The sequence below is a fragment of the Oenanthe melanoleuca genome, chromosome 4A (assembly GCF_029582105.1).
Source record: "Oenanthe melanoleuca isolate GR-GAL-2019-014 chromosome 4A, OMel1.0, whole genome shotgun sequence".
Classification (NCBI taxonomy): Eukaryota; Metazoa; Chordata; class Aves; order Passeriformes; family Muscicapidae; genus Oenanthe; species Oenanthe melanoleuca.
Window position 1 is genome coordinate 10,209,151 of NC_079338.1, and position 25,155 is coordinate 10,234,305.

At 46.0% G+C, this 25,155-nt stretch overlaps 1 protein-coding gene across 2 annotated transcripts in view; it reads right to left on the reverse strand.

Moving 5' to 3' along the window:
• Window positions 1–7,730: 7,730 nt before the first annotated feature.
• GRIA3 (glutamate ionotropic receptor AMPA type subunit 3) overlaps window positions 7,731–25,155 on the reverse strand; it is a 143,522-nt gene continuing 126,097 nt past the window's right edge. Inside the window, exons 14-16 of one of the 2 annotated variants that reach the window (XM_056491537.1) lie at window positions 10,997–11,111; window positions 8,609–8,856; window positions 7,731–8,020 (exon numbers count right to left, since the gene is read on the reverse strand). In XM_056491537.1, coding sequence (XP_056347512.1) covers window positions 8,611–8,856; window positions 10,997–11,111 — 361 coding nt within the window. In that variant the 3' untranslated portion in view covers window positions 7,731–8,020; window positions 8,609–8,610. The remainder of the gene's footprint in view (window positions 8,021–8,608; window positions 8,857–10,996; window positions 11,112–25,155) is intronic. The other variant, XM_056491538.1, reaches the window with a different exon arrangement.

Here is a 25,155-nt window from a genome sequence, read left to right on the forward strand (position 1 = left end):
TCCTGGCAGGAAAAACAGAGAATGGCACCAGAGCTGGAGAACGGTCTGGAGCATAGATCTGAGGAAAAACAGCTGAGGGAGGCATGTTCAGCCTGGGGAAAATGAGGCTTGGGGGTGACCTAATGACTTTCTACCTCTCCCTGGAATGAAGTTGTTGCCAGGTGGGGGTCAGTCTGCTTTCCCAGGCAACAAGCAACAGAACAGGAGGAAAAAGCCTCAAGTTGTTCCAGGGGAGGTTTAGGTCGGGTAATAGGGAAAGCTTCAGCACTGAAAGGTTGATCAGGCTTTGGAACAGGCTGCCCAGGGCAGTGGTGAAGCCACCGTCTCTAGAAGTGTTCAAATGATGTGTGAATGTGACACTTTGGGCCATGGATTTGCGGTGGTCATGGCAGCGCTGGGTTAAGGGTGGAACTGAATGCTAATTCTTTCCCAACCTAAATGTTTTTATGATTTGAGAGGATTGTGGGGAAGAATAGGCAGGGCTGGGAGGGTGGGCAAGCAGCCCTGCACTACTGTGGTCCTGGGGGAAAACCTCGTACCCAGAACACATTAATTAAGCCCTAGTGTGATTTTCTAATTGCTGTGTATAATCTGCAGCATCTGTGATAGGTCACAGCTTCAGCTGTTTCATAATAAGGTGTTTTCCCACAACACTGGAAAACGTCCCTTGTTTAAAGGGCAGGGGAATATTAAATAAACACCATTTGTATTTATTTGCCTCGGATCAAACCACAGCTCTTACATTAATTTTGGAGGATTTTTTTGGCAATTAGCCTGCTCAGAGCATATTTAGAAATCAGATGCAATATTTGTCGAAGGCTTGGGATGATATTAAAAGCCTGCTTTAGCGGTGTTCAGGGGAAGGAGGACGCTCGGGCCGGCGGTGCAGCGGGGCGCTCCCCGGCCCGGCCGCTGCATGTCAGTGTTGCACCGAGCAAGCACGGCGCGATTTCCCCCTTCCCGAATCCATGGCCTCCCGGCCTTAGGGAGCCTCGGAACGCCTTGGGTTGGATGGAACCCTGAAGGTTCCCGCGTTCCAGCCTCTGCCCTGGTAGGGATGCCGTCCACTAGACCGGCTTGCTCTGAGACTTGACTGCTTCCAGGGATGGGGCAGCCTGTTCCAGGGCCTCAGCACCTTCCCAGGGAAGAATTTTCCCCACATATCCAATCTAAACCTACCTTCTTTCAGTTTAAAGCCACTCCCCCTTGTCCTATCACTCCATGACTTGTAAAAAGTCCTTCTCCAGCTCTCTTGTAGCCCCTTTAGGTACTGGAAGGCACTCTGAGGTCTCACCAGATGCTTCTTTTCTGTGTGTGAACAGCCCCAACTCTGGGGGAGGGACTCCAGCCCTATGGGTCTCTTTGTGCTCACTCTGGACTCACTCCAGCAGGTCCATGGCCTCACGTTGTGGCCCCCAAAGCTGGACACTGCTCCAGGTGTGATCTCAGAAGAGCAGAGAGAGTGCAATAATTTGCCTCGACCTGCTGGCCATGTTCCCTGTGATGCTGCCCAGGACATGGCTGGTTTTCTGAGCCGTAAGTGAACATCAGTTACCCCAGTTACCCCTTTCCCCACTGCCCTTCCCGCCCCACGCTGTCCCCGCAGGCACCAAGCCTTTGTCTCCTCTCCCTGCTCCTGTGGCCCTGCCCCCAAACCTGCCCACCTCAACTGGCCCAGGCCCTGCTCTCCCCCACTCTGCTCTGCTTCTGCATCCCTTTAATCAGTTTCTGGTGTTACCTCATACCCTTCCCTACTTGTTACAGCATATCAAGCATCTGCCACATGCTCATTAATTGGTCAATTACTTTATTTATGTGCTAAACATTATCTAAAGCACCAGTCATTACCAGCATCATGGCTTCGTTTGTGTTGAGCATTTTTTACAGGCTTTAAGTGCCTTACCCTCTCCTTGCCATCAAGGCTGGGGTGTGTGCCTGCACCCCTGTTAACACTTCGTGGTCCAGTCACCACCTCAGACCCATTCCTGAGCCCTGTGCTGGTCCCCACTCTGAGAGGGCAGCTCAGTAATCACTGCCAAGTTTCCCAGCCCTTCCTCAGAGCCATTTTTCTTTGTATTTATCTTGTTTTCTGCTGCTGCCTTCGACTCCTCCCTGCCTGAAATTAGGATGAAGTAAGAAAACCCTGGAAACCACAAAAAACAGGTGATGGGAGAATCCCTCATAATGGTCTGCTGGGGCAGGCGAGGTGCCACCACACATCCTGATTGTGATCCTCATCTGCTGTTACAAATCAGCTCCAAGTTCACCCTGAGGTGTCAGCTCTGCCTGTTTGCTTGGAGGTGTCAACAGCCTCCTCACCAGGGAGAAATTGCTGCAGAGTGGGATCTTCTCTTGCTCTACTGTAAGATGTCCTGTCATCCTCAAAATGGCATAAATGATCTAAGGATGTAACACTTCAGTGAAAGGAAAGGGAAAGGGAAAGGGAAAGGGAAAGGGAAAGGGAAAGGGAAAGGGAAAGGGAAAGGGAAAGGAAGGAAGAAAATACTTGGTGTGTGCATCAAGGTTTCATTATCCTGCCCTTGGTGTCAGCCCATGCAGGCACCACCATCCAGCACATCAGTCAGCCAGTGCCATGGTGTCCAGCAAAACCAGCACTGCAGGTGCTTCCAGTGAGCTTTACCTGCTGCCCCAGGGAAGGGCAGAGGTTTTACTGCTGCACTGTAAGGTGTGTATGGCAGCTCCTGTGCTCAGACTCCTCTCTGGGTACTGTGTGCCATCTGGCTGCTTCTTGCCTGCTGGGGCAGCTGCTGCCAGTGCCTGTGCCTGTACTCAGGGAAAGCTGGAAACCATTTTTGTTGCAGTGATGGTGCCATATTACAAACCAGTCTCAGTAGTTTCTCTGTTGCTAATTGATGAAGTAAAGCCAAGAAACCCCAATCACAGAGTCAGAGCGGGATTGGGATGTTGATGGACAGATTTTGGCCAAACCTGCCTCCCACAGGGCACACATAAGAGGGGCTCCTGGGCTGGGAGAGATGCAGCAGTGGGTGCCCCATGGTGTAATGCCAGACCAGGCCCATCCTGCAGCTGTGGGGCCACTGAGTGTGGCTGAGCAGCACCTTGGGCTATGGGTGCTGCTGCTCCTGGGGACACTGTCCTCCCAGATACCAATTTCACATGTATTATATTCTTAGTAAATACTACTATGAAATTTATAATATCCATGCAAGTATTATCTCTGTACTTAAACCCTTTAGGTTAATTGAATAGAGCTATCATTATCCAGATCTTGTTTATGTATTGCTGCCTGCAAAATAGAGCCAATTTTCCAGACTGAAATGATGAATATGGGCACCAAAGAGATTTTGTAATTTAATTTTAATATCCATGACATATTATTTTAATAACCATAAAGAATAATTATTTTTGAAAAAAACAAATGTTGCAGTGCTTTGCACAAATCATTGGAAGGAAAAACTATGCCAGAATGATACAGTATTTATTTTATTTTGTTGTCAGGTGTGGTTTGCCATGGGGAGGAGCTGCTATTGGTTTGGATTTTTAGGCTCAAACTTGAACACTGTTGAGGTCCTTTTGCTATCACTGATGGCTCTTGGAATTAGATGTGTTACTCTGAATTTGTCTTTATATAATTATTCTCCACCTGCAGAAGTCTAGAGACAAGGTCATGCTGGAGCCCAGCATTCCAGGGGTGCTATGCAGCCCTGCTGCCACTGCTGGAGTCTGTGTCCAAGTCCAGGTTTTGGCCCAAAATGCACTGCCCTTCCAGCCCAGAGGTTCCAGACTAGACCATCTCCTGCCTCTCACCCCTGTGTCCACAGACCTGTGTGAGCCCAGCTGGCCAGGCTCTCCCAGCTCACTGGTGCAGCTGTGCCCCTCCACCACAGCCCCAACCTGTTTCACCTGACACATATTTATTAGAAAACACCCTTTGTGCAGGGTCTGGTGAGCCCCCCGTAGGGCAGCACTGCAGAGACTGCTCCCTCAGGGCAGGGCTGGCAAGAGCCTGGCTGGTGGGCTCATGACACTTGCTGGGGCTCAGTGGGCACTCTGAGCCCTTCTTGCAGACACATTTTGGCAGGTCCAGAGCAAAACTCCCCCCTGTGGCTCCTGCAGGCTGTGTGGCTGTCAGGCAGTAAGGAATGGGTCAAGACAGCTCTCTAGAAAAATGCAGTCTGCCCATGTTGAGCATGGGATGTTGAGCATGAAATGAAAGCTGAAGGACAGAACAGTATTTCTTCCATGCCTGCCTGCATTCATTGTGTGGGCACTTTGCACATAAATAGGCTCATTTCAGCAAGGCCTCCCTGTGCCCTGTGGGAAGGAAGGATGGTCCCACATGGAGCCCAGTGTGCCCAGCACAGCATCCTGCTTACACACAGAACAACCTGAAACCTCCAGGTTTCCTCTTGTAAGATGGTTTAGGGCTGAATAATTGTTTACTGCTCTGATTTAGTCCTTGCTTACTGCTGAGCTACTTTGCAGTTGCTGAAGCCTTGGTTGAAGACACAGGGTGGGCTCAGCACCTGACCCCCCTGCACTGGTGTACAATGAGCACCAGGGGCACCCCCACAGGGATTGGGGCTGGGCTCAAGCAGCCCCATGGCTGGGACCCACTGCCAGGCACAGGGTTCTGGGCTGGGAAAAGCACCAGTGACTGCCAGTACATATTTCCTGTTTCCCCTGCAGCCAGAGGCTGCTACAGGGACACTCCAGGTATCTTCTGTTTTGCAGGGTGTGTTTTGGCTGGAAGATACCAAAACACTCAGGTCCATGCCCACCTGCTACCGCCCAAGACTTTCACTGGGGAGGTTTTTTTCTCTCTCCCAGGCTGACCTTTTCATACCCAGTCATCCAAGAGAGGCGTGGTGCTGCTCCAGCTCAGCCCCAGAGGCCCTCAGTGCTAGCAGCAGTGTCACCCTCAGTGGTCCCTGCAGGGAGCCCAGGGAGCTGGTTCCTGATGGAGCCCATGGGGGTGCTGCCCCAGAGAGGACTGCCCCTGCTCAGGTGTGGTTTGGGTACACACCAGCTGCTTAATACCAGGATTACTTCCCAAGGTTCATAGTTTGTGGTACCTTGGAGAAAACTTTACTGTGGGTGAAGTAAACTCAATGAATTCGAGCAGGGATTAGCTGCAATGTTGGGTGAAAGTTTTTTTTTTCCTTAAGGAAGAATTGCTGAAAAGCTGGGAATTGCAGGAAAAGACATGTTTAGTGAACATTTAAGAAATTGTTCTACCCATGCTGCTGCCCACTGCAGTGGCAGGGTAGAGCATCTCCCACCCTGGCTGGAGCCCTGAGGTTCTCCCCTGCTCCTTCCCTGCTCCTCACTGGGTGCTCCTTGCACCCTGCAGGATCAACCAGCTTCCATCGGCAAGAAAATAAAAAATTCGTTGGTGTGGAGGTTACAAAACCAGAAATAGCCATTTCCCAGCAGCATCCTCAGTTCAGTGTGGGGGCCCTTAAACTGGCTAGCCTAGAAAGGCTTTGGGTAAGCTGGTCTAGAGAAAGGTGCTGGAACTGGGTGATCCTTCCAACCCAATCCTTCCAGGGTTCTGTGGTAAATTTCTGACGAGCATCCCAGACTGGCCAAAGGGAGAGCAGTAGGGAGGGACTCTTTCTCATCTGAAGAAAAGAGAAGCAAGCTCTTTAATATTTTTTTCTTTACAGTTTTATTTACAAAATGTATTAAAACTCTTTGTACAACACCTCATCAAAATGAGGCTCAGTAATTGATGCCCACACATGCAGTTTATGCTTTTACAGCCATTAGTTTGCTTGGCAATTTTTCTGCTCACTCAAGTGCAGTTTCAACAACCAAAAATAGGAATTTAAATTACAAAAAAACAAAAAAGGAGAAAAAAAAAAAAAAAAAAGAAAAAGGAAAGAATCCCCAAAGCCCCCAAAGCAAAACAAATTTTAAAAAATATACCAAAACAAATCATCATGAGACTACTGCCAAACTTCTGATAGCTTGAAGTTGGTAGCCAGAATTGGTAAGCACTCAACACATTTTAGATTTACATGCAAGTTTAAAAAATATCGAACCATTTACCAAACTCCCTTCACTGGTGTGAAGCCTCCACTCTTAAAAATTGATCTGATAAACATACATCTTTTATACAGCTTTTAAGAAAAATGTTTGTTTTAAATACAACTCATAACTGCACAGCTTTAGCTCACCCTTGCTGGGGACGTGATCGTGTTCAGAAGTTGAAAAAAAAAAAAATCAGAGTTTTCATGAAAAGAAAATTAAAACAAAACAATTTTTTGTCAATATCTTGTTAAAAACTTGAACAATAAATTATTCTCCTATGAGCTTTTAAAATTATTTTATATTACATTTTGTTGGAAATACATATTTTTAACAAGACTTTTTTCTTTTTCTTTTTCTTTTTTTTTTTGTTGTTTTTAAATCCTATTAAAATTTCAAATCTATCATCAGCAAACTAAACGCCTAAGGGTCAGACTGCTTTAAATGAGTTTCTTTTTCATTGTATGTTATTGATGAAATAAAACTCTATCATAAACTACGGAAAATACATATTGTCGATTAGAGGTAATTAGTATGCAGATATTCCATTGAACATTTCCCATGTGATTGACAATATGTTAAAAGTCTTGTGGTTTTTTTTTTTTATTTTTCTCTTTTTTAATTTTTTTTTTTTAAGAGATGCAGTTAAGTAGTTTCCAGGCAGAGGTTCAAGGCTGAAATGCTGCTGCTGTCTAAGATGTTGGATGTGAGTAATAGTGAGCTCCTCCTCGAGCAGAGGTGGCCAGAGCACAGCATCCTCCTCACAGAGAGGCATCCTCTCACCAGGCATGAAACAAGAGTTGGCAGGAGCTGATATAATATAACAGTACTAGCAGGAGTCATGTTAGATCGCTATTACTCTGGAACTGTAGCTCTAACTGGAGTTACTATCCTCTTCCCTTGCTTCTGTTTTACAAGGACCATTACTGAGAAGCATTAGCTGAGCACAGAGCTAGGTGGGAGAGAACTGGGGAGAAGCAGCAGCAGGTTTGGGAAAAACTAACCTGCCCTTCTCTTGCTTCATTGCTTGATATTAAACAGTGAATTAAAATGCAAATGCACAGCAAGAAAAGAGATATATGGTCTGAACTTAAACAGCAAGTAGCTTTTCCTTTTTTTTAATTTTAAAAGCCACCCAATGTAATTTTAATAAAGCACCTGTAGGTGTGCCTGATGATAGAACAAAAAAAGGAATGCAATATTTTCTGCCCGCACTATAGCTACCTTGTCAAGAAATTAATTTACTGATCTGGAAGCAAGACATGCAGTTCCACAAATTACTTTCTTTTGGATTTACAGATTCACAGTCATTGACCTTAATTGGTTTGAATGCACGGATTCTTTCCTTCAGGTGTTACACCTTTTCCTGCTCTACAGAATTGCTCAAATTAGCTGGAGAAGTTAAAGTGGCTCAGAAAAAAAATAAAATCGCACCACTGTAAGTAAATACTGAAACATCTTGACATCAGCTCGTACAAGCAGTGGCAGGCCAGTCCGCGTTTGCACGCAGATTTCTGAGGCTTTGTGTCAGGAGAGGTTTCATAATTTGATACGATTGGGGTGGCAGATGAAACCAGCTGCGGTTGCTTTCAGGACACAAGTTCAGTTACTGTGCAGTGGTATCAAAGAATGGCTTTTGTTGCACTGATCTTTTTTTACAAGAATTTTTATTTTTCACATACCAATATCTTATTACCAGTCCTTTTCTTTCTCCCTTTCTTTTTTTTTTTTTTCCTTTTCTTTTCCTCTCTTCTTTTTCTTTTACTTCTTTGAAGCAAAGCAAGAATATTTCAGTGATGGTTTGCATTGTTGTGAGTCTCAGAGTCTTCCATAAGGCACTGAAGGAAAAAATACCAGTTTTTCCTATTAAAAGTACATTGCACCATCATCAATGCGTGTCATGCCTGACACCTCGGAGAGAGTACAACTGGCTCAGATGGTCCAAATCCACGAAGTAGCCACATTCTCTGCTGCTTTTTGTCTTGCATGCTGTCAGGGTGAAGATCTAAAATACAAACAGAGAGATTTCATCACTGCCTGGCAGTGAGGGGCAGGGGAACTCAGCCCATGGAGAGGCACAAACTGTGGGCAAGGGGCTAAACAGGCCTTTTCAGAATCACTTGTCAGCAATTCAGCTCTACTTTTCCTGCTTTAGAAATCATGAATTCTAGTGTAGAAGGTTTGATTCTATTGCAAGTCTTTTTGGAACTTCCTAAAAGCACTTACCTGACCTGATTACAGCTTACAAAACAAAGAAGAAGAGATCAGCAACAAGAGATGTGAGAATTCTGATAATAGTGATTTTTAAAGCAATTAACAAAATACTTTAATTTGAACTAGCATGATGCTGGAGAGAAGAGTTACTCACTTCAGCACAAAGCCAGCTGCCTCTGTGTGTAAAACAGAATGGTACCTTTCTGATCCTACTTCTGATCAGGGAAGAAATTTAAATGACTGATACTTAAAAACTGCCACAAGATGGTGTTTCAAAAGCCTCTTGCAGCAGTCCCCTGGTGCACACAAGAGAATAGCACAGACAGCTAAAAAAGACAGAAGAAACCCCAGAGGGTTTGCTCCCAGCCCGCAGCCGTACCCCTAGATTTTCACACTCTCTGTGCCGTACACGTTGTAGCCTTCCCTGTAGGTAGCGTAATTCTGGGTGTTGGTGGCGGGGGCAGGTTTGAAGTTCTGAGTGTTCTTGGTGAGTTTCATTCGCTTGGACTCGGCCCGGGACTTGTAGCAGAACTCGATCAGAGCCACCATCATGGCCAGCCCCAGGCCTCCCACAAGGATATAGAACACGCCAGCAACATTGCTCAGGCTCAGAGCGCTCGTCTTGTCCTAAGAGAAACGAGCCACGCTGTTAGCTCTGCTGTGAGGAGCAGACGGACAGACAGACACACAGACAGACAACAGGCTGCCTTGCATTAGCCCTAGCTGGAATAGCTGCTCTATGGTGCTCAGTGTCTGGCCCATGGACCAGTGCTGCCCCCCATCCCCGCAGCCCAGGGCTGCACAGCAGTGACTGCCCCGTCCTCCAGCTGTGGTGGGTGAAACCCTGGCTGACTCCAAGGCAATGAGGTTTCTCTGGCCACTGACTTCCCCAGGCCTTCTGTATCCCAGAGCATCCAAAGGCACTGGGGGAAAGTTGTGCTGGTGGCTGCATAAAACAGCAGAATTTACAGATGGCCACGACAAAACTAGAAAAAGCCAAACCACTACACTTTTGGGTTTGGTTAATGTAGGAAAAATTATTGAGATGCTGCTAAACTTAACTACCTTTTCTCCACAGTTAGGAAAAAACCCCACCCTAGAAAGATGGTCAGTTACTTAGAGGTCAAGTAGCAGAGCCCTGAGCTAAACTAGCCCCTTCTGGAGCGTGAGTTATTGAATGAAACCAGACACTGTAACACAAAAATCACTGGTCAGGGTTTATCTTCCTTCAATACATGTCAGATGGGGGAGAAGCTTGCATTTTTATAAACAGGGTTCTGGAATGGGATTAAAGAGAGCTGCAACCCTTCTGCTGCTGCATGGGTGGGTGGCTGTGGGTAGGAACAGCTCCAGGCTGGCACAGCTGGCTGGGCTGCCACACCACACTGGGGTGGACAGGCAGGTGCCAAAGAAATTTGTCTATGCCCCGAGAACACACTGCTGACAGAGCTCAGTTAACGAGTCTCTCCAGGGAGAGCTAAATTTGCATATAGTCAGAGTAAAATATGATCTACCTTGTAAGTGTCTGTGTGTTTCACAGGCAGTTTGGATACATGTGGTTATAGCAAACAACCTGCCATTTAAACTAAAGATCTTAATCATTTATACCTCTTTTTGATCACAGTTCCCTTTGGCAGCTGCTGTGTGTTCAGATATCCCATGATCCCAAATTTATCTGATACAACAGCTACTGGGTTGTGCCCTAAGCAACTTCCAGTCCTACTGAAATCAGTGAAATTTTATTATTGGCTTTGCTGGAACTTGAAATTGTCCTCTGACACTGAAAGGGTGCTTTGAAATTATAGTTTTGTCTGAACGATTGCAGAGAGCACTTCCAAAGGCACCAGAGGAGTTAGGCACTCAACTGCGACCAATTTCAGCTGGAGCTGGATTCCTCCTCCTTTTGGTGCCTTTGAAAATGTCCTTCACTCCAACAAGCCCAGCACTTTTACAGAGTTTTTCTCCCCAGTGGGTCTATAATCATTATTAAAAAAAAATAAATAATAAAATCCTCCTTTTAAATGAATGGTATAAATAAATATTCCCTACAATTTAAGTGTGCAGCTACTGGGCCAGTCCACTTCAGGGGTGGGACCTGCCCTGGGATCTACAGTGGTCCTGCATGACGCTGGACAACCCCATAGTATGGTTGGTGGATGACAGGGCAGTACAGCAGCAAAATGGTTCAAAGCAGTATAAAAAGGAATATACAATACTTAGGTGATAATTCACCATTAGCATTTCTAGATTTTTTTTTTTAAATCCAACCAATTTCAAAATGAATCGGTAAATAGGGCAGGGAAGGCATTTTTTCCTTATCAGCTGTCTGTTCTGAAAATTTGTGCCCTCAGCAAGCATGTGACTGTTTCCCAAACTGACATGTAGAGAACCTAAGTAATAATTTTCAAACAAAAATGTGGGTTTTTTCCAATAAAAATAAGAAAAGATGCTGGCCTGAATAATAGACTGACTGTGCTAAAACTTGCATAATTAAATGAAGACACCAGCTTGGGAGGCTTTGTGGGGGCTTCTCTTAGCCTGTTTCTACCAAAATACTCACACAGTGAAACATACTTACAACTACAGTCTGTTACTGCATATAAGAAAAAGGCTGTCATGTTCTGAGACTCACTTATTTTTTTTTTCTATTCTTTTCTTTCAACCTTCAAAATGTAAATAGCAATTTTTGAAAGTCACTCTTGGAATAAACAAACAGTGGGTCAAAATGTGATTGCTAATCAGTACAAAAAGACCTTCAGCGACTGACCTTACTTCCGGAGTCCTTGGCTCCACATTCACCCTTATCGTACCACCATTTGTTTTTCAGCTTGTCTAAGATGCCTTGTTCACTGAGTTTCAATACTGCAAGGTTTACAGGAGTTCTTCACGTGGGAAATAACATAAATAACATTATATTATGTTATTTTATGTTATTCAATCTTTAAACTACTTTAAAACTATACAAAGCGATAAAGCAGGGTTCCTGGCCACAAAGTATTTACACTGCAGGCAACTGGATCATCCCCTTAAGTTAAGGCTAGAGCATCTCTACATTACCAGGTCCTGCCCATATCGCTTTGAGTAATCGGCACTCACTGTTAAATGAAGGCAGCAGAAACAAAGCAAGGCCAATCTCCCACTTTGGTGCCCCACAGGCACTGGCAGTAGCTTTACAGGTCTGGGTGGGTTTATCCAGCAGGACCCCCTACTGCACTAACAGACAGGAGCCCCTCTCCAGCCACTGTGGCTTCTCACCACGCTTGGAGCCCCGGATCTCCGGCAGCCCCTGCACCTGGTGGGTCTCTGTGCACATCTGCAAAGCAAAAACCCCCAGGCTGGGTCTATGGAGGGGGATTTGGATTTTGCCAGCTGCCACAGCCACCGCCCTGCCGGCGCTGCAGGGGCTGCGCTCGGAGGCGCCGTGCTCAGCTGCACTTCCCAGAACGGCTGCATCTCCAGCTCCCCCAGTCCAGGCAACTGCAGCAGAAAATAAGCAAATGCAGACCTCTATGAAGCAAATTAATGAATATGGAAACGCTGGCTGAAAGTGCTCAGGGTGGGAAATGCTGGCAGAATAAACAGACTTGCTGACTGGCGCTGCCAAGAGCCCACAGCCCAGAGGAGCTGAGCTCATTTGCCCCTCCTGCGTGGGAAAGCAGCACCTGAGGAGCTCTCAGCTAGGTTTTGTCATTTCCACTTTCTCCTTGTGTGATGTCTTGGCTTTTTTTCCTGCCTGTTTTCATGAGACAGGCTCCCTGTGTAAAGGACATCTTCAGGTCCTGCTTGTGCTTGAGCAGCTCTGATCCCTGCTCCACAGCTGAGCAGGGCTGGGCCCTTATCCTGAGCAATGCTGCAGCACTTTGCACAGGGTGATACCAGGGAGACACATGCACAGCCTGCTTTGGCTCCATTCAGGCCTGCTGTCAGCAGAGGAGACAGGAGCTCAGCCCATGTCTGCCCCAGTGCAGCCTCATGTCTGGCTCTTGCTGCTCCCTGCCTTTCTCCCACCCCTGCCAAGTGCCTGACTCTCTGCAGAGCAGAAAAGACTCAGGAGAAAGAGCAACAAGACCTATACAAAACACCTTAAATATTGCTAAATCACACAGTGGCATTTAGGGAAACATCCCCGGACTGGGAGGGCTCACAACTGAGCAATGAGAATGGCTGAGCCCTGCCATGCCAAGGGCAGGGCAAGATGCTGGAATAAGTAGCTGGTAAAGAAAACCCCTGCTCCTTCATCTGCCAAGAAGCTGCTTTTGAGATGGCTGTGAGACTCTTGGTGGCTGATGCTGGGAAGAGTTGCTCTTGGAGATACTTCGTGTCCTTTGGCAGGAGGGCGGCAGCCAAGCCCAGGAAACTCGTGGGGTATCCTGAGAAAAAAGATCATATTCAAGAGCTCTTAAGCTGAACTCTCAATTGGCTGCTCCTGCATTGCCCTACATGTAGTGCTACCCAGGCCAGCAAGGAGGCAAGAGCAGGAAAAAGCCATCCAGGTGGGGACAAGCTCTGTCTGCAGAGCTTCCCAGCTGCCCAGGCAGAGGCAGCACCACTCACTCCTGGCCTGCATGGGGCTCAGTTTAACACCAGCCAAGACTTTATATAAAATGGCTATTTTTAAGCAGCAACTGTAATCTAATTAAGTATCAATCAGGGCTGGCAGGACACAGCCAACGGGTCGTGGTGACAAGCCACATGAGACAGACTGTGTTTGCTGGCCTGGCACTGGCAGCAGGCAGAGCTCCTCCACCAGGAGCCAGCAGCATCCTAAAAAGCCAGCTGTGCTGCAGCTAGCCTGCATCCTTCTACAGGTAGGGCTATAAAATATTAAGGGAATCAAAGCACGCTGCCAACACCCCAGGGGTGCAGGTAACACACCTGCCCCACTTGGCTACAGCCACAGGGAGTGGCCAGGGCCTGGCCAAGCCACCACCATGGACCCTCTTGGGCAGCTGGGCTGTGTTGAGACCCCTGGTGAGTCCCAGAGGAACATGCTACAGCAGCTGTGCATGCCTGCAATGCCAGCTAGTGAAAGCTCAGTGCCTCTACCTTCCCTTTACAAGCCCCAGCAGAGAGTGGGGTGAATCATTGCTCAGAAAACAGTACTCTCATTTTAAATTTCATTTAAAAACTATCCAATTTGGAGAGATTTTATGCAATACATCTCTCAGCTTTGAAAAGCATTGTGCAGCTGAGAATACACAAACAATAGGAAGAAGGTTATAAACACCTTTCCTCCTACCTGCATATTTTATTGTGCAAATTTTCCCCTCCCCCCAGTCCTATTCTGAACACTATTTTTAATTTGCATGTCTTTGTAAACCCCGTACGGAGTACTGAGAATTTGCATAACATCCAATACATTATAGATTAGCTTTCACAACATTATACAGTATTGGGAAATGAGGAGGCTTAATATGCTAATTAGGGTGCTTTATTTTTTTTAGCCAAGATTGCAGCTAATTGTGCACAAACAACTGCCAAAAAAAAAAAAGTAAAAAGAAAAAGTAGTAAACTAAAATTATCTTAACTAAACAGATGGGAATTTGCCTAAACTGAGGTTTTCATGATTGTTTGTCCCAGTCCTGTTTGGCAGGTAAGGTACCACAGTCTCTCAGCCTGGGTAGAAGAGAGGTGATTTGGTCCATCCATGTGTCCTAACATGAGGAGCTCAGTGGAATGGGCAGATGCCAAGGAGCCACCCCTCACTTCAGACCCACACAGGCTTTGCTGGTGGAGCTCTTTGTATGCCAGGATGCTCTGGTGCTGGGGCTGTCCCCATCCTGCCTGGCATGGGGCTGAGAGCTGGCTGGTACCAGAGGGTCAGGTTGTTTACAGAGGGATCAGAGGAGACAAGTCAGAAATAAAAGAGCTGGTGCCTGTCCCCCCCAGCCTTGGCCTGTCCTGTTCCCCCAGCACACAGATGACCTGAAGATTTGCCTCAGCAAGTACTCAGCCTCCCTTGGCTCAGCTACTTCACTGGGCAGGGCACTGGAAATAATTCCAGGCAATAAATCCCAAAATCTCCTAATGCTTCTCCTAATGAGCTGCTTCCTTTGCAGCAGAATTTGAGAAACCTTACGGTGGGAGAAGGAGTGATGCCTCTGGTCCAGGACTTCAGGAATGCAGTATGAGCTGGTGTGGGATGGACACTTCAAACCCCAAATTCTCAAAATAAGTAGATCTATTGGAAAGTGAGCCTGGTTGTGGATATGTTTTCACATCGCTCATCTCTGTGTGGCTGCCTAGCCTGGTTCAGTTTAACAGTCAGAGTCAGTCATGGCTTTGGCTGAGATCCTGATGGAAGTACAGAGAGCCATGTCTGGATCCTGGCATTGCCCATGGAACACAAATCCTCTGTGTCACCCCCCAGATCACACCCAGCTGGTCCCTTGGGCAGTGCCAGAGCTGTGCCTGTGCCAGCCAGTCCAGGGCCACCAAGATGCAAAGTGTTCTGTTGGTTGTTGTAGAGGGAATTGCAGGGCTCTTCTAGGAGTGATGGCTGCTGGGTCTAGGAAGGGGATTGTTCATATCTTGCCCTGGCACTGCTTGACTGAGGGGGGATTTTTAGAACTGCCTTACAGGCAGAGGAATGGAGACACTAAATTACTTGCCTGGATCCCCACAGGTGACTGTGTCACCAGCTACCTACTTCTCTCACTGTCCACCTCAGAGGATAATTTTCCCATTTTCTGGGGCTGTGTCTCAAAAGACTTCCCCTTCTTGTAGTTTTCTTGGGATACTTTAGTGCTTTCCATTTTTTTTTCTAAAAATTATGTTGCTGTTGTTGGACTATATGGGATATCCTGTGAAGTCCTTGGCCCTTTCCTAGGTGGCTTCCACTGTTTTTCCAGGCTTTAATTTATGATGGGATTCTTTTTCATCTCTACCATGTGGTTTCCAGACCTCTCCTTGTTAGTTTGGTTGCTTTGATAAAAGTAAAATGTTCAGAGGTTTGAGAGCTTGTGTTCTCTTGCTGCACTCTGTATGCCAAGAAATTTGAGATGAGGCCATTTGGATGGGGATGTCAGCATTTTGGATTTCACAGGATGGTATCCTTGTCCAGAAACTTGCAGTGTTTTTCTTCCTTCCCATAACTGAAAGATTTTGTTGTTTCCTTGCTTTTGCTTTTCATCCAATATATCTGAATCATCCAGGCTTAAACCTGTGAGGCTGGTTCTCTTGGACAGCTCTACCAAACCCTGCTAAGATTTTCTTCTACAAATGACTGGAAGACTTGAGTTTAGAGAAACAATACCAGGAGCCTCGTATGGAATAGTACTACCCTTAGAGGGGAATTAAGCCATCTGCTATGGTTGTTTTTTTAAGAGAGGCATGACTTTAAGATCAGTGCCCACCTGTTTTATAGTTTATATACTGCCACAAACATGATTTTATATCTTGACAGAAGTGGGTTTTATTGGTGTTTCAGCTGTCTTGTTTCTCTGCCTCCCCATTAGGAGATTCCATTCAGGTGCTGGCAGCATAACCTTCCCCTCTTCAGTCATCAGCTACTGCTAGAAAACAAGCTGTGCCAGTCTTTTTCCAGATTTAATATGACACCATCCCAAAGGGAACCTCCTTTTCCTTTTGTTCTGTGGCCCTAGGCCTCCTCCCTGCTGCACTTCTGCCCATCTGGGTGCAGGACATCAGACCCAGAAGCCCTTTGCACCCTTTGCTGCTGATGGCCCCAGACCACAGGATAATACTGATGGAGTGAACTGATTTTTGAAAAACAGACTCATTAAAATCTCACCCCTGAGCTGGGTTGCCAAAGCTTCAGGTTTGATTTAAAAACTTGGGCCACCTCTCCCTCAAATTCAGGAAGTGCTACAGTACTTTGTCATGCAGGTTGACCCTGTACAAAACATGGCATTGTTTCCAGGCTGAGTATGTTCACCATGCAGATGCTCCTTCTCAGAAGAAGGTGCTGCTATGTGCTCTTTGAAGAGCATTTATTGCATTTATAGTTCATTATGACCCATCTTACATTCATGCAAATAATATGGAAAAGATGGAACACAATGCCTCAGAGGTCATCTGCTCTCTCCTCTTGTTTTTGAAACAGCTTTACCTGTCTGAGGGATTTCTTGCCTTGCCTCCTCTTACCAAAGCCCCAGTTTCAGATTAGTTGCAGTAAATTTTATCTCCACTGAGAAAATTGGTGGCATTCTTTTTGGCCAGAACAAGCTTGCAGTAGAAGACAAGTAAATTAATCATCAAAGAAGTAGATCTTTATTAATCCCAAAAGTGGGAAGGTAGAACTACTGACCCTCTAAAATTATAAAACATAACAGGTTTTTAGTAGCATGATTAATGGCCTTTTGGGTTAATTGTCATGATTTTACCTGCACCTATTTAAAGAAGATAACCCCAAACCAGATGTTCTATCTACTGCCATCACTAACTTCTACCACCTTAAGACACGTGCCCAGCAGGCTGCAGTCCCACGTAGGACTGCAAAAGCTGGCCAGGCTGCTGCTTTTGGCACTTGGGTTCCAGTTACTGGCCATCAGTTTGTGTGCTGGTGCTGTAAACAGGACCCTTTCCTGAATGAACCTGGGCTGCAGTGAAGAGCCTGAGCAGTTTCTTGGAAAAGCACTGTTAATTTATGAAAAGAACATTGTGATCCTGCCAGGAAAGGGCCATTTTCCAGGAAAGGTGCCAGTGCCTTTGTAGTCAGTGTTTGGGCTGGTCCTTACAAGTCACAATAGGTGATACAAAGAGTCAGTGACCACTAGAGGTGAGAATTGGGAGCAGAAGTCACTTAGGACTTGAACATGTCACCCAATAATCTGCAGACTTTTTTCAGCTCTGTCTAACTGGTGTATGAATGGCATGAAGTCTCAGCAACACTGTAGTTATGTTTATTACTTGCAATCTATAAAGATTTAAGTGATGATTGGAACAGCTTTGGATAATTCACATCCCATTCCATGCTCTAATGGATGTAATATAAATGTTATACCCAAACCCAAGCACTGCCAAGGACAGTGAATGAACTCGGCAGACAGCACACTGCTCCTTTCAAACCAGATGAACCACTGCTCAGAATTCATTTAGAATTTTTAGATAAAATCTTTCAGAAAAGCAAGCTGCAAAGTAAAAGTGTAACAATCAAGGCTCTTCAAAGCACCAGTTAAAGGGCTTCCTCAGGGTGGCACAAGATGGGAGGGCAGTGCCTGGGCTGTGCTCAGTCTCCCAGACCATGGGACTGCCCATGGGCTGCCCTGGCACCTCTCACTGCCTGGGTTTTATAGCTGAAGTTCCTTCACCCACCATCAGCTGGTTCCTGATTTTCTGTAGAGTACCCAGTGTACAGGGTACAGTGTGGCATTTTTGCAACGGTGTTGCTTGCAGCATCTTGAGAGCCCAAACGTAGCCTTTTTGGGGGTAGAGAGTAAAGAAACCACTCATGAACTTGAAGGAAGACCAGAATATCATTCAGCACTGAGAGCTCCTCTTTGGGCTTCAAAATATCATTTCTTCACGTGTGCCTGGGGCTGTGGCTCAGGATAGCAGAGCAGAAGCTTCAGCAGACCTGATCAGCACTTCAGCCATGGAGGGATGCCCAGCTGGCTCAGGACATGTCAAACACTGGGCAAGAGCTCCAACCACTGCAGCCTCAGTGCTCATGAGTGCCCCTGCACAGGAGAGCTCCACAGGCTTCTGCAGGGATACTTGGCCAGGACACCCATGTCCCCAGCAGCACTGGGGAGGGATGAGGGCCATCTCACCCAGCAATACAGAGCTCATGTAGAGGTGAAGCTAAGAAATTTGTGGCCATTGGCAGTGGGGATCCTTCTCATGCAATCAGATGGATGCTGGCTCCAAACATACAGCAAATATGGTCACTGGGAGAACTGACCTTTGCTAACAGACCTCCCTGTGTACTTAACACTGCAGCTACCACAGTGCACAATCCTGGTCATCAACAGGCCCTTGTTCATTTTTCCCAGCAGTACAACAGCAGACAACAAATTCTTCTGGTTGGAGAAATGTGGAAATGCAGGCACATCACTTGGAATGCAGCACTTACAGCAAAGCTGCTTGTGATTCCCTGTACCTTGGTACTGGCCCTTTGGGTGCACAGGAGAAGGCAAAATTACAGTGCCAAAGACAACCCTGAGCTCTGGCTGTGTCACACTGCATAGCATAGAACAGCTGGAAATCTGGTCTAGTATCTGGCTAGGCCAGATTTATTGCTGAATTGTGGCATCAGAGCAATAGAAAGCCACAGAAGGCTTCTGGACAATCTGTTCCTCCTATTGAAAGCTGACATCTTCTCTCTGTATCAGAGTGCTGCCCCAGCCATGTCCCATGGTCAGACCAAGGGATCAGCTTCTGCAAAGGGCTCATTACCCTCCTGTCCAAATCCCAGTGATGCGAAGAAAGTAAGAGTCCATGGTGGTAGCAAGTCTCGGTTAGTACATTATAAAGTGTTTTTTGACTTATTATTTAATTGTAATAAACTTGTTTTATACTTAAATAATCCCTGGTTTTGCCTAATCCTTTTAGTTTAGGAATCTGACATATCTAGAGCACTGTCACTTCTACAGCAAGAAATGCTTTCCTTTGTTGCTTATGACCAGAGCTGTCCTTGCTGGCTGGAACATCCCTGGGATTGTCGACACGAGCACAACCCAAACAAAACCATTATAACATCAAAGACCTCAGATGTTAAACATTTGTGTTTCTAAAATCTACCTCACAGTCTCAGAGAAAGGCAAGTGGAATAAGGTTCAAACAAACAAGCATTTTCTAAATCCAAAATGCTTCCTAAAATCCCCATGGGTAAAACTACTGAAAACGCTGAATTAATTATTCCTGCTAATTTTACTGGTTAATCCCCAGTAACTTCAGGGGAAGCACAGAGGGTAGCTTGCTGTACACATGTGAGACATGTCATATTTACCATGATCTGAGAGGCAAATACCTGAAGACCACAGAGATTACAGAACAGAATATTCTGAGCTGGAAGGGACCCACAAGGACCACTGAGTCAAACTCTTCAATGGAAGACCCATTCAGGGATAACAGAACCTTGGTGTCATCAGCACCCTGCTCTGACCAATGATCCACCCTCAGTGTGACCCTGAACAATGGCACCACGACCTGGCAGCACATCCAGCCAAGCAGAGAAATCTCTCCCTGCCACACATCACACAGAAGAACCACCAGCCTTCCCCACCCTGCTGGCAGGAGGAGGGGAGGTGATGCTCAGTGGAGCTGAGTGGGCCAGAAGGCAAGGGGCCACCACTGGATCCTCGAGCCAGTCTGCCCAGGCACAGGCCTTGTGCAGGGACTGACAAAGGCAGAAATCAAGCCCAGGCTCTCTGCTTAACTTGACAGGATACCATAAAAAATGTCACTTAACACCTGTTGTGGTATTGTTAAATTATGAAGATAGAAACAATCTAGGAAGATACACCAAATCCAGCACTACTCTCTAGAGGGCATCGCTTGAGGTTATAGACCCATCTAAATCAAATAAGGCACTTTATTCCCCCAAGCTTTATAGTGGACTTTTTGTTAGATCTTGTTACCAAAATAACTTCTGAATAGATACAAAACCTGCGGGTGAATGCATTGTCCAAGAGCTCTGCCCTCACTCAGATCAGATCACCCATCTGCCTGGTGCAATTTACCAACTTAGCAATGTCTCTATGCCATGACTTCACGTTTTGTGACACACCCACACGTGAGGGATGGGGAAGGCTTTGTTTGGAAATGAGCTCGTTATTCCAAACCCACGACGTTTGTTTAAAGGCTACAGTTGCCTGGTACCTCAAGCAGGAGTGAAGAGCCCTGAAAATACAGGCAATTGTCAATCCCTACCTTCTGTCTCAAAATGTGATCTTTGGCATTCCACACTGAACATTTAACATTCAAAGAAAAAATGCAAAAAGCACCAGGCATTTCTTTTTTAAGTAATGAGCCCTTGGTTGCTCTTTGGTGCTATTTCAGATCCACATCACTTTTTCCCTGCCCTGTGTTACCAGCAGTTGCACATCTCCACGATTTAATATTTGAGGGATTGAAATGCTTTATAGGTGGGCAGAGGAAGGGATAAAAGTGAAAGCCATCTAGTTTGGAAAGACAAAGAGCTTGCAAAATTAGAAACTTAAAACTGAGCACCTCAAATCCTATATATCCCCCAGCCACCTAGGAAATATGCTGCATGTTGATGGCTGGGGTAGTGCTTGGAGGCAGAGAGGCAGAGGATGCTGTTTTTCCTCAAGAGCAGAGCCAGCAGCAGCTCCCTTTGCTCAACGCCCTGGGGCCCTGAGTGATGGTGAGGAGCACCCTGGGGCTGCAGCTCCTGGCTGCCAGGGGATGGGTTTAGCTCCTGCTGAGCACTCAGTAGCTGTAATAGTTCTCCATAACAGAACTTTGTTATAGTCTCCATTATTGGGCAGGAGTAACTTGCATTACAGGCTGGAGCATCCAGTTTATCTTTGTGGAATCTGAAGCGTTTTTCCTTTGGTCACCAGGTATACATTTTAAATTTGGGTATTTGAATGAGCACATGATGTCATTGCATCATCTACAGACACTCTGCACACCTCTACAGAGCCAGGTGTGTTGCCAACTGAGGCTGCAAGTTCCTCTGCTCTCTACAGAGTCTGCAGCCTGTGTTTGGCAGCAGCAGTTGTCTCTATGAAAGAATATTTACATGTTTCACAAATGTAGCTCAAACAAATTAAACTCTGGATGAACAGGATCATAATTTAAGAGAAGTGCCAAGTGCTAATGCAATAATACACGCTGATTGGATTAGGAAATACAAGCCATAGCAAGTCACTTTAGCAGCAGTGCCTGACACTTAAGGTATGGATGTGGTGAGAGGGTGGAAGGAAGAGCAAAGGAGAGCAAGTGCCCAACATCACACCCAAACCTACACCACCTGAAAGAGTGGCATGGACCTTCCTTGCCATTGCTTGAGTCCTTTCTAACCTGGATGGGTATGAGCAAGAGACTCAACTTACCTTGCATGCCAGCTATCCCCTCACCTTCTCTTTCTCTTGTGTCTAGGCACATCCACTTTTCCCCCCATCTTTATTTGCCTCTTGAAACGGCTTCTTCTGTGACTCCTGCTCTTGGCTCCTCAGCAGGCTGCAGGTAGGTGCTGCTTAGTCCAAAGGCTACACAAGACATTCAAAGAACAGCTACGTGGTGTGTTCAAAAGCCTGAGGCATTCGGCCCACAGTTACAGTGCCAGCAAACACAGAGAAATCCACAGAGCAGCACCAGCGCCTGTGTCCACTGAGCACAATGCTGAAACATTAGAGTCACTTTGAAGAAGAAGAAAGGCATTTACTTTTCCCTTTGTATGTTAAATGACAGCAGTTACTATTAAAGAGAAACAACCAAGCCCAGGCCCCCATGGAGATGTTCAAAGGAAAGGCCCTGCTCCTGCTGCTGGGAGCTCCACTTCCAGCTGCTGGTTTTTCTTTTTTCCTTTTCCAGTACCACAGAGCCTTTCCCATATTGACACTCACAGTGCAGGATAAATGACTCATGTAAGCAATCAATGAAATTAACTGTTAAGCATCACAGATATTATCAAAAAGAGTGCACAATTAACAAATCTTTAAGATCTCTTGCTGCCACAAAGGCAGGACATGGTGTACCAGCATGAGCACCAGGTCTGCCACAATTAATGCTGCACAAACATGTCTCCTTGCACACTCAGGTCTTGAATTGACTTTGGCCAGGCAGCAAAGCCAGTCTCCACGATGCTAAAGGTTATACTGGCAAAATAAACAGTTCTCAATTCTTGGACACCACTGGTTCTGACTCCACCAACTCCTTCCCAGTGTAGGCAACCTACTCTTCCCAAATAGTCGTGCTGCTTCTCCCAGTTCCATTTCCAGGAAAATATCCTCAACAATCTGCACAACAGCATCGTTGCTTCTGCAAACCAGAGCAGGCTCTCTGCACTTCTTGGCAGTGCTCTGAGATGCTCCAGTGAACTCCTAGAGCATTAAGACTTCATCACTGGCACAAAACATCCACAGTATTATTTCCTAATATGCTATAAAGTAATAGCTGTCAATTAAACCAATATTCTAGTATCTTCCTTTAAAGCATTATTTTGCTTTGTCACTAATTTGCACAATACAGTAATTTCATATTACTTTCCCAGCTCTGAGCATGAATTAGCCTTGTGTTACCGTCACTGGCTCTGATCAGCCATTTTATCTTTTTCCAGCTCATAACGCAGGCCTATAGAATGGATGACAAGGAAATTCATGCTGATGAACATAATTTCAAACAAATTGCTCAAATAAATTGTGCTGCATCTTTTTAAGATAGCCATTTCCCCAAATGTTCTCTTTTATGCACGACGTGTTTGGCAATGGTGCTCTTTAGGCATCAGGTATCATCTAAAATAAAGCATAACAGATTTTTTCTAAAAATATGCCGTTTAAAAAAATTATGCTGCAACTGCTAACGGCTGTGCTGAAAATGTATCAAAGCAAAACAGCACACGGACACGGGGGAACAGATCCCATCTGCTAATGGCCACACTCACAGCTCTGAAGGTCTTGGGAATGGGATATCGTATGGACCACAGCTCTGAGGGCAAACCTCAACTAGCACACTGGAAAAGTAATATTATTATTAAAAAGAAACAACTGGAAAATGAAATAATATTTCATTGCATGTAATTTCTCTGATGTACTTCAAAAGAGGTATCAGCCTAAAAAAGAATATATTAAAGAAATTAAGTCAAATAATTAGCAAGGAATCTTGGCAGTGAAATTGGTGAGAAGCTTCATTCAAACATTCTCCTTCCATGTTGGCTGCCATTAAATATTACCATGAAGGTATAAGAATACACGAAATTTATCAACAGCAGAACCACAGAAATTTATCTTAGCAGAAAATTGTTCCTGTGCAACTGAATAATTGGTTTCACTTAAGTCATTCAGCCTGTGACCGCCGTCTTCATCCCCTTTTGTCTAATTCTTGTTAAATCCCTATTCAGCCATCACTCAGCTCTAAGATTACAGGATTGTATAATAAACAAAATAATTCATTTCCAAACTTGTAATACACACATATTTCCTGGAAAATGTTATTTTTTACAACTGCTATTTTGTATTCTCTCATGATTGAGAACTCTTGTATAAGAGCATTTGAAGAGAGGATAATTTTGCCATGAAACTAAATTAATTCTCATTTAGGAGGGCTAAGTAAACAAGTTTTGATGCATGTACCAGAACGTCTCCATCAGCCAAGTCAGCCCACATTGACATGCATCTCAGAAAAATTACGTATGGGCGGAGCACATTGCCCTTCAGACTTGTTAAATAAGGACCACTACTGAAATCAGGTATTTCCCTTTGCCAGGGCAGTACTGGCAGCTAAGGCACTGCAGAGAACACTGCACCCTCTGCTCCACACCAGCACTGACACAGACTGGCAGCACTGAAAACAGGACACTTCAGCTGAGGCCTTTAAAACAAACTCATTAAAATGGCACAATCTCTTTAGTCTTGAATTAGGAGCGAACCCCAGGAGCATGGAATGCCCACAAGCCTAACCTTACACTCTGGAAGCCAACAGATTCAAAACCTGCAGAAAGTCAATGCAATACCTTTACTTTTTCCTGCAGCAAGACTCAGAATCCTTGTGAAAATGGAAGTCACTGTTTTCCAGAGGCAATGAAGAAAAAGAGAAGAGCTCACAAGTCAGAATCGTTTCTCTCCAAGCACAGGCAACCGCACGTGAGACCGCGGGGAGGACGAGCACGGGGGAGGCGAGCGGGTCCTCTGCCGTACAGCGACGGGCACTGGCACAAGCAAACAGGCTCATACTTACCTCTGCCTTCCAGGGTGAGCTACAGTCTCAGAGTCACAGAGGGATTTAGCTCAAGAAACTGGCACCAGAGGTCTGGCACGGCTCACACACAGCCCAGTGTCAGGGGCAGGGTTGCGGACTCGGGGCAGCGATTTCCCAAGGCGGGTCCCTACTGGGGAAGCTGAGAGAGGAGCTGTCAGCTCAGCCGGTAGAGAGAGCTGCCCCGAGTGAGCAATGGCTGCTGTGAGACACAGGGCAAGCCTCATCGCCACCTCAGGGCCTTCACCACCCCATCCAAAAAAATAACAGTTTTGAAGGAACTCCTCTGAATGCCCTACAAATGAAGCCATGTTGCTATAAACAATTAACTGGAAAGATGGGATGAGATGATGAGGGCAGCTTCTGGTGGGAGGACAGTGAGGAGAGAGAGGCCAGCGAGACTCTTGGAGCTGTAGTGCACAGGGGCAGCACCAGAGCTTATCTTTCCCCGGGGGCAGCAGGGCTCCTGTGGGCTGGGGCAGGGCAGGGTGATGGGGTGTGTGAAAGGCACTGCCTGCCTGCTGCAACTGCAGTCTGCAGTACTCAAGCCTACAGAACTACCTCAAAGGAAAAACCACTTGTTAAGAAAAAAGCCCTTTGATTTACCACACCTCTAGAAACACCACTAATCCCTTCCCTGCCTCCCTTAGCTTAATCTTCCATGGGAGGTCTACTACATCCCATGCTCTCCCCTCTGGGCACTTCTGCCAGCTGAGCTGCACCCCAAGAGCTGATGGCTACAGCTCAAACAAGTCCTTCAGCACAGCGTGTTATAACAAACTGCAGGCAGACATCACTTGGGACTAAACTAGCAAAACACACATTATTGTGTTTGCTTCCCTTCTCTGGGTACCAACTCATGTTACCACAGCATCCCAGACTCCACTCCCTCAACATTGCCTGAGCAGGCCAAGGGCCTGCCAAATAGACAGCATCATCCTTTGTAAAATATCTTCCAGCACAAGCGAAAATAGAAGGATGGCCCTGCCCTAATTATGACCATTTGAAAAGCCCTCTTTCAAAGGGCTGAAAGTGTTGTTGGCTGGGTTTAATTCAATGAAATTGAAGCAATGGAGTTCA